At 44.9% G+C, this 14588-nt stretch overlaps 1 protein-coding gene across 3 annotated transcripts in view; it reads left to right on the forward strand.

Annotated features, from left to right (window-relative positions):
* The first annotated feature begins 1346 nt into the window (after positions 1-1346).
* CDC14A (cell division cycle 14A) overlaps positions 1347-14588 on the forward strand; it is a 159254-nt gene continuing 146012 nt past the window's right edge. For all 3 annotated transcript variants that reach the window (XM_046645730.1, XM_046645728.1, XM_046645727.1), the window contains exons 1-2: positions 1347-1895; positions 2681-2771. In XM_046645730.1, the coding sequence (XP_046501686.1) occupies positions 1847-1895; positions 2681-2771 (140 nt within the window). In that variant the 5' untranslated portion in view covers positions 1347-1846. The remainder of the gene's footprint in view (positions 1896-2680; positions 2772-14588) is intronic.

Consider the following 14588-nt stretch of genomic DNA (forward strand, 5'->3'; position numbering starts at 1 on the left):
GTTTTTCTTTTTACTATCTTACAAGAACATATCCGATTAAAATCACCGAGATGTTGTGAATATTTTTTCCGAATATCTAAGTAACATTCGTTTATCATTTTGTGACTGTTTAGCCAGCAAAGTTGAATAACGGGCTAAGACCAATGAGTTGAGCTTTCCTCGCTGGCCTCAAAGCGCTGCTCCGAACTCAGTCAGTCGGCTCCTCACTTGCGCGCCCCCTCTCTCCCAAGAAGTAAACAACCGACTGCGAATCCCACGGCCGGCGTAAAGCCCCGTTTGCGGGGAAACCACTCAGAGCGCATGCTCCTCTGATGATGGGTCTGTAGCGCCATTTTCATATCGAAGGGACTGCCTTCTAATTAGGCACGTCCGTAAAGGACACTCGGCGTTGTAGTTGTTCAGGCCGTATGAGGAGCCTCACAGAAACCCCTCAAGGGCTTCTTTGAGAGGAACCACTCCCTGCAGCGCTTCAGCCAACTCTACGTAAAGCAATTCTTTTGTGTTAACCTCCCCCGTGGACTAGAGTCCCGCTCTCCTCCGTTCCCCCCGCCCCCGCTGGCCTTGTTCCCCTGCCCCGCCCCCCTCCTGGACCAGAGCAATATAAAGGCTAGGCATTTGTGATGATTTTGAGCCCACAGTGGCGGCCCACATGAAAGGACGTGGGGAACCGGATGGGAACGTTTTCCTCCGTAAGAACAAAGCACAAATTATACCAGAGTCTAGAATGTGTAGAGGAAACCAGTACGTGTTCTTCTGAGCTAGGAGGTAGTGCTTCTTTTTTAAATTTATTTTTTATAGAGAAGGAGATCCATCAGTGGTGGGGATGGGGGTTGGTTGAAAGATTAGCTATAGGTAAGGCAGGACACGGAGATCTGAGGTCTTTAATTGTGTGTTACATGTGCGCGCTTACATGTAAGAGTTGAGAAGAACGTGGGTGAGTGGGGCGAGAGAGAAAAAGAATGAGACAGAGAAGAAAAATTTGGAGTGGGAGAAGACTTAGTGGGTGCAGGAAAGGGGCGTCGGCGCATCCTTGCCTGTGAAGCTGCAACTTCGCCCTCCCGGACATCCACTCCCAACTCCACCGCTTCATTCATAAGTTTCTGGTCCGGGCGCCCCGCCTGGCTCCTCTGGGCCGACGGCCCCGTTTCCTGTATAGCAATTGGTGGACGACAACAAAGCCTTAGCAACCGGCTCCTAGTGACCCGCAGGGCGCCTCGTAACTGGGGCGCGGGGCGGACACGGAGAAAGGAGCGGGGCTGTCCCTTTAAGGGATGGCCGCGGAGCCGTGAAAGTGGAGGGGGCCGAGGGAGGGCGGGGAGGAAGGTCTGGGGGCGGACCTAGGGGGAGGAGGAGGAGGAAGAGTTGCTGCTGAAAGGAGGTGGCGAAGGAGGAGCCAGAGCAGCTGCTGCCAGCCCGCGGGCACCGGGGTCCTGCCCGCTGCTGCACGAGTAGCCACGGGCGCGATCGGTGCCAGACGTCTCCTCCTCCATGATCACTTTGGGAGCCGGGGGAAGACTTTGCCCGGCCGTGAGAGCTGGTCTGCGTTTCCCAGGCGCGGCAGCGGCGGCGGAGCAGCAGCAGCAGCCCGGTCCGAATCGGAGCGGCCACAACCCGGGGCGTGTGCGCCCCGCGCGGAGCGGGCTCGGGTTCCCCACGGAATGTCCCCGGGGCGCCTGGCGCGCTGACCCCCCAGCCGCCGCCGCCTTCGGCGCCTGCTGCCTCTCTCGGGCCGGCTCGGTGTTCGGGTCTGCAAGCTTCCCGGCTCCTGGGCAGTGGGGAAGCCCCCCGGGGCGGGTGACCTCAACTGGCCCCGACCCAGCCCTCCCCCGTGCGTATCTCGCTTAAGATGGCAGCGGAGTCAGGGGAACTAATCGGGGCTTGCGAGTTCATGAAAGGTGAGAAGCAGCCGCCCCGCATCCTCCAACCCTCCCTCGCCCCCAACTCTTCACTTCTCGCCCCTACATCCCAACCACTGCCCCCGGCTTCTCCTTGGGCCCCCAGTGTCCTGCAGCCGCTGCGCGCGCTCTCGTCCCCTCTCGGCACTATCCTCTCCCCGAGGACCCCCTGCTTCCGGCTTCTCTGTCTTTCTTGCGTCCCTCGTTCCTTCTGCAGCTCCCTCAGATGGCCTCTCCGCTCGGTAATGGGACAGCGCCGGCTTCCGCCGGGCTCCTGCACGCAGTTCGTGGGGATCCTGCTCCGGGTGATCCTTTAGATCGCCTTTATCCTACTATTGCTGGCCTCTATTTTCAGGACCCTCCCCCCCCGTCTCTCCTCCCTTCCTCTTCTTGAAGTCGCCTGAGCTGCAGGGGAGAGGCGCGCCTCTCTCTTCCCCTTCCGCGGCTGCTGAGATCTGGAGATTTCTGAACCAAACTTGCATCTCCAGTTCCACGGGCACCCCCGGCTTCTATCTGTCCCCGTTGGCCTGAACCAAGGGACGTATGGGAGCTCTGGCCCTCGCTGAGTCCCTCAGTCAGATGTTCTTGCTTTTCTAATTGTTGTGCTCCTGGGTCTCCGCCGCTTTCTGGGAGAGGTCAGGTTTCTGCAAGAATTCTGCGTGTTCATGGGGTCTTTAAATAATGGGTAGCAGTTATTTTGATCCTTCGTGTATTATCACCGCCCGCCACCTCCAGCTTCCCTGCTTCTCATATGTTTTCTCTCGTCTTTTAAACTTGTCTTTCAGATCGGTTATATTTTGCTACTTTAAGGAATAGACCAAAAAGCACAGTAAATACCCACTATTTCTCCATCGATGAGGAGCTGGTCTATGAAAAGTAAGTTTCTATTTTGTTTTTTCTCAACCATTTAGCTAGTTGGCTCTTTGGTGAGCAGACACTGTGCACCTTTATGGCAGTTTTATTCTCTTTCCCCCAGTGTTGCAAGTAACAGTATCATTTGTTTAGGCTCAGGTGCCTGGGGAGAGGTGCAGGGAAAGTTGGTGTAGTTGGAACCTGTCAGCACTTCAGTCCTTTTAGACATTTGTCTGTATTAGTTCTTCCTGCCGCCACAGCAACTGCGGCTGTCGATTCCTCCCACTCCCCAGGGGAGGCCCAGGGGGACACGCACTCTGTGCTCGTGGACTCCGTCATGGGCCTGTGAATCAGTGACCGAGTATTTATGGAGCAGCCGCGGAGCACAGGGCGCTGTGTGTCTTACAGGTGCTTCAGCTCTCCGGGTCACAAGGCTTCTGGTGTCTCCCAGGAGGTTTTTGTTTGTGCAGCTCATTTTCGGGAAGTGGGACACATTAGCTGCAGGGAACAGTATCCAAGTCATATCTATGAGTAAGATTTCACCTGTATGACACGTTATTGATTGAGTGACTTTATTTGGGTGCCCCCTCCTTGACAGTATTATTTTCTTTGCCTGTGAAGAGCTGGTCGAGGAGTGCTGAGTTACTTTCTTTGGTTACTTTGCTTCTGTGGGATTAGGATTTGAGAGTGGGAGATAAGTGTAGGGAACTGTTTTCTGTGAAAGACCGTTAATTTACAGGAAAAAGATACCCTAACTCTTTAAGTATAGTAAAAATGTAAGTAAAGAGAGATAAATCTCTATTCAGTAAAAGCAAGAGATAATAAGGAATAAAAAGGAGGAACTGACTCGATTATGTCTTTTTATTAAAAGAGCTGGTGTTTCAGACTAGTCTAATATAGTCTAACTTAAACATTTAATTTTACTTTCTTGTTGTTTTAACCAAACATGCAATTAAATGAACATCGTTACATGAACCATAGTCACGCTAGTAAGCTTCCTAGGACTTGTCCTGTTAAAAGGGATCTTGGCAGTTATGCCTATGAATTTGTGGGTACCACCAGGCATTCAAATAGTGAGAATAGTCTTGACCTTCAAGAACGTATCTTTTATTTGAGGGAAAACAGTCTTTAATTGTCACTTGCTCATAAGGATTCTTGAAACTGATGTCTTTGGGACATTTCTCTTAGTGGTGCTGGGAGCAGGATGCTTCTTGAATGGCTGGAGTGAAAGTGGGAATGAAAGAGCCCTTTGCTGCTGCTCATGAATACCCAGAGTTGCTGCAGCAAAGAGGTCTAAATCTGTGGTGTCAGATTACAGCTCTGCTCCCAGACAGAATGGGGTAATGCTCCCGCTCTCTGACCCTTGTACCTGGATGATGTCACTGCCTGCAGTGTTTATTGAGTATTCACTCTATTGTTGGGAATGTGCGTTGTTGTGGCTTTCTGTTTGTGAGTTTAGGGTTTGGGAACCTCTCGTGAGTCTGAGGGTAGGGACTGTGCATATGCCATTCTGTTCAATTCTGTAGTGACTAACGTACCAGAGGTGGTTAATGTGTCATTGAACAAGCTCCAGTCAATGAGGTCTGAGTTGCTCGTCTTGGGATTGCTAGATGGTAGATCTAGCAGAAAATTACATTTAGCCAACTAAGCACAGGGCTCCTTGGTTTTTTGATTCTAGTGTTGGTAGGTGAGGGACATTTTTGGTGTGATTTTAATGTTGGTATTTAAGAATAGGGCTACAAATCACATTCCTCTTATATTTATACTACTGTGTTTCTTGCTGGAGAGACCACCCAATTTATATTGTGAGTTTTGATGTCATTTGAAACTATGATGAGGACTTCAGTCCGGGGAGAGTGTGTACTTCTTTGCCTTTGGACTTGCCCAACTATTGTGCTACAGGAGTGGCTGTGCTTCTGATCACCCACAAATCCATCTTTCTTGTTACCCCAACAGATTACACGTGGCTAGATGATGTAGAGAATACAATGATGATGAACGCATGTATTACCTTCAGAGAGCTCCAAACCTGTAGGGAGAATGACAGGGCTGCCGTGAGAGGTATAGAAAAGATAACTGCAGTGAGAGAAACGTAACCCCTGTGCTAGGAGGAATTCACAGGTGGATGGGAGCACATCTGGTTGAGGGGGTCAGAGAAGGCGTCACGGAAGAGTTAGGATTGGCTTGAAGGAGGACAGGCGGAGATGTGAGATCCCCGAAGCGAGAACAGCATGGATGAGGAGGGAGGCTCTGGAGTGTGTTCAGGGAACAGTACATCCTCCACTTTGCCTGATGTGCATACAAGTCACATGGGGATGTGGAATATGAAGCTAAGAGGTCAGTTGGGGGCAGAGGGAATGCCAGGGTGAGGAACCACAGTTTCCTTGGTACGAAGTAGGACTCCCTTGAGGGTTTGGGGCAGGCCATGGTATGACTGGGTTTGTGCTAATTGCAAATAATGGCAAACATTTATTGAGAATTTAAATGCATGCCAGACCCTGTTCTAGGTGCTCCACAATTATTAATTTATTTCATTTCATGACAATTCTATGAGGCAGATACTATTATCATCATTATTGTGCAAATGATGAGAGTAAGGTACAGAGAGGTTAAGTAACTCACCCAAGGTCACAGAAGGAAGAATTAGCAGAGCTGGAATTTGAAACCAAGCCTTCTGGTTCTTGAGTACATATATCTTCTCTCAAAAAGTTAATGTGATAGCATCACTGAAGGTGGGTTAGAGAGGATGTAGGAACCCACTTGGAAAAATTCTGGAATATTCAAGTGCCTCGATTAGGATTGGTAGCAATAGTGATGGGAAGAAGGGATGTGTATCATGTCACTTGGCAACAGATCAGGTGGGTGGGTTGGCGGGGTGCTGAGGAAAAGAAGTCGTCGAAGTCCTTAAGACAGAAGACCTGGCTTTAGTGGGGAGATCAGGCATTCCATTTTGCACAGGTTGAATTTAAGGAGTTAAGGGATATCCACATCAGTGCTGGATCTCACATAAATTCGAAGTTCTTAAATGTGTGAATTTTCCCCAAAGAGAAGGTAAAGCTGTGAGAATGGTCTGATTTCTGGAGAGAAAGAGAAGATATCAAGGTCTGTATTTCACAGGCAGGGCCAGGATGAGAGGAGCAAGGGAAAGTGGTGGAAATAAGCAGCCAGAGACTTTGGTGCACAGACGCTGCAGGAGAGGGAAGAAAGGGGAGAGGGCTAGGAGCTGTGGAAGCCATCTTGTCTTGTCAGCTCCACTTCTTGGAAGTATAGAATAAGAGAGACTGCAAGGCCCCTAGAAGGATGTGTAGTAACCTGGGTTCTATCTGTGGAGGATGCTTGTGGTGAGAAAAATCTTGACTGTCCTATCAGAGTGTACATGTCTCTAAGGAAAGAAGTATATTTATGTCCATTATCACACAGGGCCTTGTACAGCTGTGTACCTGTGTACTTATTTGCTGAATGTATAAGTGAAATGTTGCCTTTCTGGCTAAATTGTCACCTTGGAAATGCATCTATTATTTTTGAATCAGGAAGTAGACTTTAAATATTAGACTGTGGGTTCCCTGGACACAGCTGTGTTTTGTGCAGATGTTTATTTAGTTCTAAAAGGATGATAGTGCTCCATGATTAAAATGGCAACCTTCTGAGAAGCTGGTGGAGAAAATTTCAGTGGCCTCATGAGGTCAGGCTATTAGAAATGAAAGTCTGAATTTTCTGCTTGATTTTTAAACAGAACTTATCTCAGTATAAAGGCCTGAACAGTTTTGGTGAAATGGGGTTGATTAGAAAGCATACATTTGTCCTTGGGTTATGATTTCCCAGATCAGAATTAAAATCAGAGTATAGCCTATCACACTTGTGGACAAAAATAGCCCCATAAAAAGGGAGCCTTTCAGAGATTTATGTCTATTTGATTAAGCTACAAATAATGCACAACTCTCCAGAAAAGCTAATTCTTTGGTTTTGGAATTGGGCCCTGTAATCCAAATAGAGGCTTACTTTTATAACTTGGCTCAAATTTTTTTGGTTCAAAAGTTAGCAAAATCAGATCTGGCCCTGTGGCCTAATGGTTAAGTTTGGTGTGCTCTGCTGTGGTGGCCCTGGTTTGGTTCCTGGGTGTGGATCTACACCGTTCGTTGGCAGCCATAGTGTGGCAGTGACTCACATATGAAAAAATAAAGGAAGATTGGCAGCAGATGTTAGCTCAGGGCCAATCTTCCTCAGCCAAAAAAAAAAAAAAAAAAAAAACTTAGCAAAATGAAATATGTTAATTGTTATAAGCTTTATGTGCCCCTCCTAATGGTGTTGATGGGTGTAGGGTTGGATGTTAATGCATAGAACGCCAGTTTGCTGTGAAGAGTAGTGTAGAGGGTCTTCCTTTTCAGCCTTGTCTGTTTTCATTTCTTCTCTTATGTTTGCAAAAGGAAGATATTGAATATGCAGGCGAGAACTCTTCATGGACATACTCTGGGGACTGAATATTAAGCAGTTTCTGAAGTGACTCAAAGAATTTCACCAAATGTTTTAGCATGGAAGAATGAGCAGCCTATAATGAGGACTAATTAACTAAACTGAAGATTTAAGTAATTTAAAGTGTTCAGTTTTCATTTAAACTTTGGTAAAGCAGCCTGATAGTAATGCAACCAGGAACTTTTGGGTAAATAATTTTAGAAGAATGATTTCTTTTATGTAGTCGGTAGCATAGGTTCGAGTCAAAGTGTGAACCTAGGGCATCTTTGAGAGAAATAGAGAAAAGCTTTTTTTTGCCAGGAAATGTTTGTGGGAATGAAGTATTTAGGTTAGATAGAGGTGAGAAGAAACACTTTTGGTTTTTCAATTTTCATTTCAAATTTAATATGTAGCAAGTAGGTTAATTTAATGGAAAGGGGAATGCCATTTAGGCACCTGCACACATATACATGTAGATATGATTTATGGAGCCTGAGGGCCATCATTTGATACCTCGGCTCTCATTATGAGTTGCTACGATGTGGACAGAAGAGGAGATTTAGTTGAATTCAGAGACAAATTTCACTATGAGAATAGAAATAAAATCATAACAACAGCTAACCTTTATAGTCCTGTGCCAGAGAGTTCTATGTACTTTACACACATTAACTCGATCTTCAGAACAACCCAAGGAGTTAGGTTCTATTATTATGGCCACTTTATAGATGAGGAAACTGAGGCCCAGAGAGGGTAAGTAGAGCCTAAGGTCACTGAGCTAGTAAGTTGCTGAGCCGAGATTCAAGCCACAGGCAGTCGAGCCTAGAGTCTAAGCTCTTCTGCTTCCAGCAGGTTCCCAGTTGTCCTGAGTCTGAGGCTGGTGAGGAGGGTGCAGAACAGCATTGCCCCTCCCTGGTGTGCTTGGCCCCTCTAACTTGGGTGGTGATGGTTTTTGCAAGAAATGTGCCCCTGACAGTGTGTGCACAAACTTTATGTTCAGGCCGTATCTGGGAATGTTTTTTTTCACAATTCCACTTTTGTGGGTGTAATTTTGCTTTTGTTCCTTTCAGATGGCCAAAAAAAAAAGTTAATTAATTATCATTATATATTAATAGGATGGATGAAAACAAAGGAAGCCCAGTTTTTGTAAGCCTATAAAAACGGCTTTTGCAGGCTGTTTGGTCAAATACTCTTGCTGCTTAACTGGTATAACTTAAGATGTAATGATTTCTGCATAGAATTCTCCTAAAAACTCAGAAAACTCTTTAGCTTTTAAAAGATGGTAGGTTTATACTTTCTTCCCCATTTCTCCTTGCTTCCAAACTAACCTTGCAAAAATAACCCAGTATTGTTCAGAGCCACTTTTTTTTATCCTCTGTTTTGAACACGAGTTTTAGGCGTGTGCTTGTGTATTGCATACCTGCGTGTATGGCCAGCAGTCCTCTGTAGGATACGTGATGAGGAAACAGACATATCGGGGTACAGTCACCAGTCAAGTCTTAATTCTCTGACCCACTAGAGTCAAATTTTGCTTTCTAGATAGTGATTTATTAAATCCGTAATGTTTTTCTCTCTTAGGCATTCATAGTGGGTAGTTGGTCTCTGATCTTCAAAAAGGCAACCTGTTATTCACTGCTTTCAGTTTGCTTGTGATAAGCTTGATGAAAATCCAAAATTTAACTGAGGTGCTAAGGACTCAGGTAAAATTAACAGGGCTCGTCTCAATCAGGCAGCCGGTGAGAGGGATCCGAATGGGCTGTAGGAGAGTCCAGTTGGGAGCTGTCTGCTGTCCAAGTTCTTTCCAAGCCAAGTCACCACAGGGCGACTTCATTATTTTGTTTGAAGTAGATTCCTAAGACATCAGATATTCTCATTTTGTAAGTTCATAAACACATTCCAAAGCCAAAAGTAAGTGACTTCTACTTAGCCACAGCTCAATACACCTTTGTGCTTAAAAAAAAAAAAAGAAAAAGAACAAAGACTTGACATATTTTTATGGGAAGTGAAAAAAGCATAACTTAAAACTTGTAAGTGGTTGAAAATCGCTACCGAAGAAACTACCGTTTAGACGGGGTAGATTTTGGTGCACAGCACTGTGCTAGTGCTATGGGGATACACAAATACGTAAAGAAGGAAGTGAAAACAAATACAGTGCAGGACAATATGTGACAAAAGCTGCACATGTAGATGTTAGGAATCCAAGAAAGGAAGAGATTATTACTGCCCAGGGTGATAAAGACACAGAGTGATGTTTGAACTAGCTTTTGAAGGGTGTGTAAGAGCCAAGAGTATACTTTATGATCTCTGTGAAAACAAGTACTACCTGTTTTTGCTTCCCATGTGTCCCTACACCCAGTACAGTGCCTGCCCTAGGGAGGATGCTCAAGAAATTTTAGCTGAATGAATGGTGAAGAAAGAAGGAAGGAAAGAAAGAAAGAGAATTTAGTGTTTGGGAATAGCAAAGTTCTGGTAGGTGAGGCAAAATATTTGGATGCAGAGAGAGCACAGGTGAGTCTGGACACTCGGTTGGGGACTGGACTATGGAAAGCCATTTGCTGGCTTAAGAATAACAGAGAGACTGATCAGAACTCTGCTGTAGGACAACTACTCATGGCTGGGAGGTGCGGGTGTGTTAGCCTGTGGGTGAATTGGATTACAGTTGCAGTAATTGGAACAGGAAGGCCAGACTCGGGGGCTAGACAGGATGGATTGACTGTATTTGGGAGTGACCAGATGAGGAGGGAAGGAAGAAGTGAAGGTAAACTCAAGGTATCTGGCTTGGGTGATTGGGAGAAAGTGACACCTCAAAGTAGGCCACGTACGCAAATTGGGGGCAGGGGCTGGCTTTTTGTTGCTTTGTTTTATTTTGGGGATGGGGAGACGATGTAAAAAGAGAGGGGTCTATAATGAAAGTAAAAGAGGAGTCTTTGTTTTTTGTGATTTTTAAGTAGGAAATAGACAATGCCTGTCCTGGGTATTTAGATATTTGCTTTTTTAAAATCTCGAGTGGTGGGTGGAACAGCTGATCTCAAGTTCCTTTCTGGCTCAGTGACTTGAGCTGGGCTTTCTGCACTTCAGTGTGGAATTCATTGTTTCTTTAAAAAATTTTTTGAGGCTTTAGTTTCCATTTACTTAAAAAAAAAGAGTTGGTTTTGTTAATCAACTAAATACTTCCAGGACCACCAAAGAATCAGATGTTGAATGAGAACCATCAAAAATATTGCTCTATTTATTGAAAGCACATAATCCTCCCAGTCCTTAACAACTTGGAAACATCTGGTAAATGATCACAATTATTTGTGATTGACAGTGAATTCCTTTATAGAAAATAGTTTGTATGAATAGTTTTTGAATAAAATGTTTGAATAAAACGTTTTGAATAAAATGTTTCATTTAATAATGTAATATTTTGGTCTTAAAGGTATTCACATCTTATTGATGAATTGAAGAATTTGTTAGTTTGGACTTGTTCTTTTGTTATAAAGTTTAATTTTCTTTTAGAACCAGAAGAGATGGTTTATTTCAAATTTGCTCTCCTTGATGGATATACTCTAGTAATGCATTTATCCAGTGTTGTTGGAGAATGTGTCATTTCAGTGAAGCAGCTTCTACAAACAGTTGGAAAATCACATCTTGAAATATCAAAGCAGGGTTTTTTTTGTATTTTTTTTGCTGAAGAAGATTTTCCCCAAGCTAACATCTGTGCCAGTCTTCCTCTATTTTGTTTGTGGGTCACTGCCACAGCATGGCTGCTGATGAGTAGTATATGTCTGCGCCTGGGAACTGAACCTGGGCTGCCGAAGTAGAGCATGCTGAACTTAACCACTAGGCTACAGGCTGGCCCCTCAAAGCAGTTTTATAATTTATGGAAACCTTGCTAAAATGAATCTACATATCTGCCCTCTTAAAGAATTTACTGGGGCTGGCCTGGTGGCGTAGTGGTTAAGTTCGTGTGCTCTGCTTTGGTGGTCTGCCGTTTGTGGGTTCAGATCCCAGGCACAGACCTACACACTGCTCATCAAGTCATGCTGTGGCGGCATCCCACATACTAAACAGAGTAAGATTGGCACGGATGTCAGCTCAGGGCCAATGTTCCTCACCAAAAAAAAAAAAAAAGAAAAGAAAAGAAAAAAATTTACTGATTATGAGTTGCTTTTTTTCTGTAACACTCAGATTCACTGAATACATTGGTTGTACAGTTTCACTGTAATTCAGGGATGGTTTCAGCAGCTCCTAAGGAATAAAGGGCCCTCTGCTTATATAGCAGATGGTGCCTGTTTGCTAAACATCTTGTGTCCTTTAGTGGATTTAATTTATTCAGTCAGTTTTTATTGACGACTAACTGCTATGAGTTGAGTACTTTCTAGGTGCTGCTTACTGTCAGTGTAGCTTTTGACGTTGCTGCTGATGTACCAGCCCCTAAAAGCTGCCTCGTCCCTATAAGCTGTCCTAATATACTATGGGCATAGAAACCAGACATCACATTTTATTAGCCTTTGATACGAAATAACACTAAATAGACTCTCTTATAAACATAGCCAAAGGCTCTGCGTTTTGTGGCAGGCTTTCGAAGAAGCAATAAGATTTTGTGTTTTGGCTTACTTGTGACTCTCTCTTGTATTCCAGATTGAGATTTCTGAATTGGGGGTCCTTGTATAACTGATTTCTTATCCTCTACATTTCTCTTCCTTTTAAGAGAGTGTGGAACTAATATAGCATTTACATTAGTCTTGGGAGTCAAATTGTTGATTCTCCCCCGCTGAGTCAATCTGAAATGTTAAAAACGTTTTATTTTTTTCTAAGTGTGAGATAAAGAGAAATGTTTAAAAAGATCTCTTGTAGGAAGCTGTGAATGGTGGGCTTGTAAAATAGTGCCTTTCCTGTTCTGCCAGACCTTTTCTCTAGTGTCAAGTCTTGTGCTTTGTTCCACATGCCCTCCAACAGATTCTAGAAAACCCAAAAGTAATGGATAATTTTAAAGGTTTAAGATGATTTTTTTTTAAAGATTTTATTTTTTTCCTTTTTCTTCCCAAAGCCCCCCAGTACATAGTTGTATATTCTTCGTCGTGGGTCTTTCTAGTTGTGGCATGTGGGATGCTGCCTCAGCGTGGTTTGATGAGCAGTGCCATGTCCGCACCCAGGATTCGAACCAACGAAACACTGGGACGCCTGCAGCGGAGTGCGCGAACTTAACCACTCGGCCACGGGGCCAGCCCCTCTTTTTTTTTTTTAAAGATTTTATTTTTTTTCCTTTTTCTTCCCAAAGCCCCCCACTACATAGTTGTATATTCTTTGTTGAGGATGATTTTTAACTTGGCAAAACTCTGAGACAAAATTGAAGGGGCACCGAAGCAAAAAGGAGTTGGGGTAATGTCTAGTTGGAGTGAGTCTGTGTAGATTGAGGGTTACTTCTGGCGCAGGCCACCTTTGGAGTAGACCAATGATAAAGATGCAGGCTGTAGGGGAGACAGGGCTGGGGTGCTCCGACCCTCTCCCTGCCCTGGAGAGGTGGACGATCTCACTGCTCTCCATCCCTCTTGCTGTCCCTTCCTTCTTAGGTCATTTTTGTCAACTTAGTCTTATTTTGTACCCAAATTTAGTAAAGTGTGATATCTGATAGCTCTCCCCACATTTAACCTGGTCTATAGTTTAGAAGGATTTAATGGAAGAAGGCAGTATTTTTGCAGATGAACCAACCAAGTCTCAATCTTTCGTTTGTTTAGTCAGTCATCTCTGTGCCAGGGGCTAGGGATACTATAGTGCATGAATTCTAACCCAGCCCTATTCTCATGGAGCTTATAGTCCAGTGGGCAGAGGGAGGATGTTAATTAAATATTTGGTCATAGGATTATTTGTCATTGCTCGAAGAAAAGCCCTCCAGTTCTTTGGAAGCTCATAACAATGGAGCCTGGCCTTGTGGGGTGGCGGTAGTGGTGTGTGGGGGGGTGTGTGTGAAGTGGGGTGGGGGTGGAGGTAGGGGTGGGGGAGGGATCAGAGAAGACGCTCCTGAGGAAGTATGATGGGAGCTGAGACCTAAAGGATAAGTAGATGTTAGCTAGGCCAGGGAGAGTAATGTGCTAAAGGCCTGAGGCAGGAATTAAAAGTAATATCTTGGCTGGAGCTCACTAGTAATAAAATGGGGGAAATGGTGCAGAATGGAGCCCCAAAGAGAGATAGGTAGGGCTATACCGGGGCCTCACAAGTAAGTTTGCAGGTTTTGGTTTTAATTCCAAGAGCTTAGAGAGGTAATGTGGTCATCGCCAGGGTGGAGAGTAATTCTTTTCCTTCTCTGGGCCTCTGTTGCTTTATGAAAGGTGAGGAGGGTTAGTCTTTCCTGTTCAGGGATCAGTCGTCACTCTGTTTTCCACCAGAGCCCTGTGAATACTGTCTGCAGAGCCCTCTTGCTTTCAGTACCCGCCGTTGAGTAAAGGGGTTAATTGACACAACTTGGGAATGTTTCTGTAGGAGTGAATTTTAATCTTACCAGTGCATTCCTGAAGAAGTCTCCTTTTGTTTTCATTAATCTGAGTCTCAAAGGGGGTTTTCATTAATTGACTTGCTCCAAAGAGGGAAGTCACAGAATTACAGACCCCAATGCTGGGAGGTTCCTTGAACCGTCTAGTCTGTCTTTTGGCTTTAAGGCAAAGTGGCAACACTAACCCATTTTGCAGTAGCAGCAGCTGATGCTTAAGTGGCCCTGCTACTTGCCGCAGGTTCGGAAGCTACTAAGTGGAGAAGGGTTCCTCATACTCCCAGTGTTGCATTCCTGAACTTTCCTAAAACCCTAGATAAGGTACCAAAGGCCAGGAGTGAGAGTTGATATTGGGGTTCTCTCCTTCCTTTGTGGTCTGGACAGATGTCAAACTTTATGCAAGTACGTAATTAGTAGTCAATAGATGTCAAGCTTCCCAGCTTAGGAAGCTGCTCTCTGGACTCTGGGTTTGTTCTCTGGCTGTGTGCAAAGCCTAGTGAATTTCAGGGAGAAAACTGTGAGGTTCTTCCCCAGGAGACACTCTGAGGGAAATGCCTCTGTACCCAGACCCAGCACATTGAGAGGGCAGAGCGCATCAGATCGTGCGAGGAGTCCTTGAGAAACATTTGAACTGTTGAATGGGTTTGTCCAATGTGGATAACCAGAGTCATTGACTTTCTGGAGTCTCATAGATAATACATATAATAATCTATTATATACATGGCTAGAAATGTTGTATAATGGGGTAATATAATATCATAGCCTGGAAAGAACTTTAGACGCCATCTAATTCAGCAGCTCCGTTTGAAAGAGAGGATGTGGGGTTCCAGAAAGCCTAAGACATCGGCCCAGGGACGTGGAATGGCCTAGTTGGGCCTAGAACCCCTTGCTTCCCAGTGGTCTTTGGTTTTCCATCAGAGTCT

The sequence above is a fragment of the Equus quagga genome, chromosome 18 (genome assembly GCF_021613505.1).
Source record: "Equus quagga isolate Etosha38 chromosome 18, UCLA_HA_Equagga_1.0, whole genome shotgun sequence".
Taxonomy (NCBI): domain Eukaryota; kingdom Metazoa; phylum Chordata; class Mammalia; order Perissodactyla; family Equidae; genus Equus; species Equus quagga.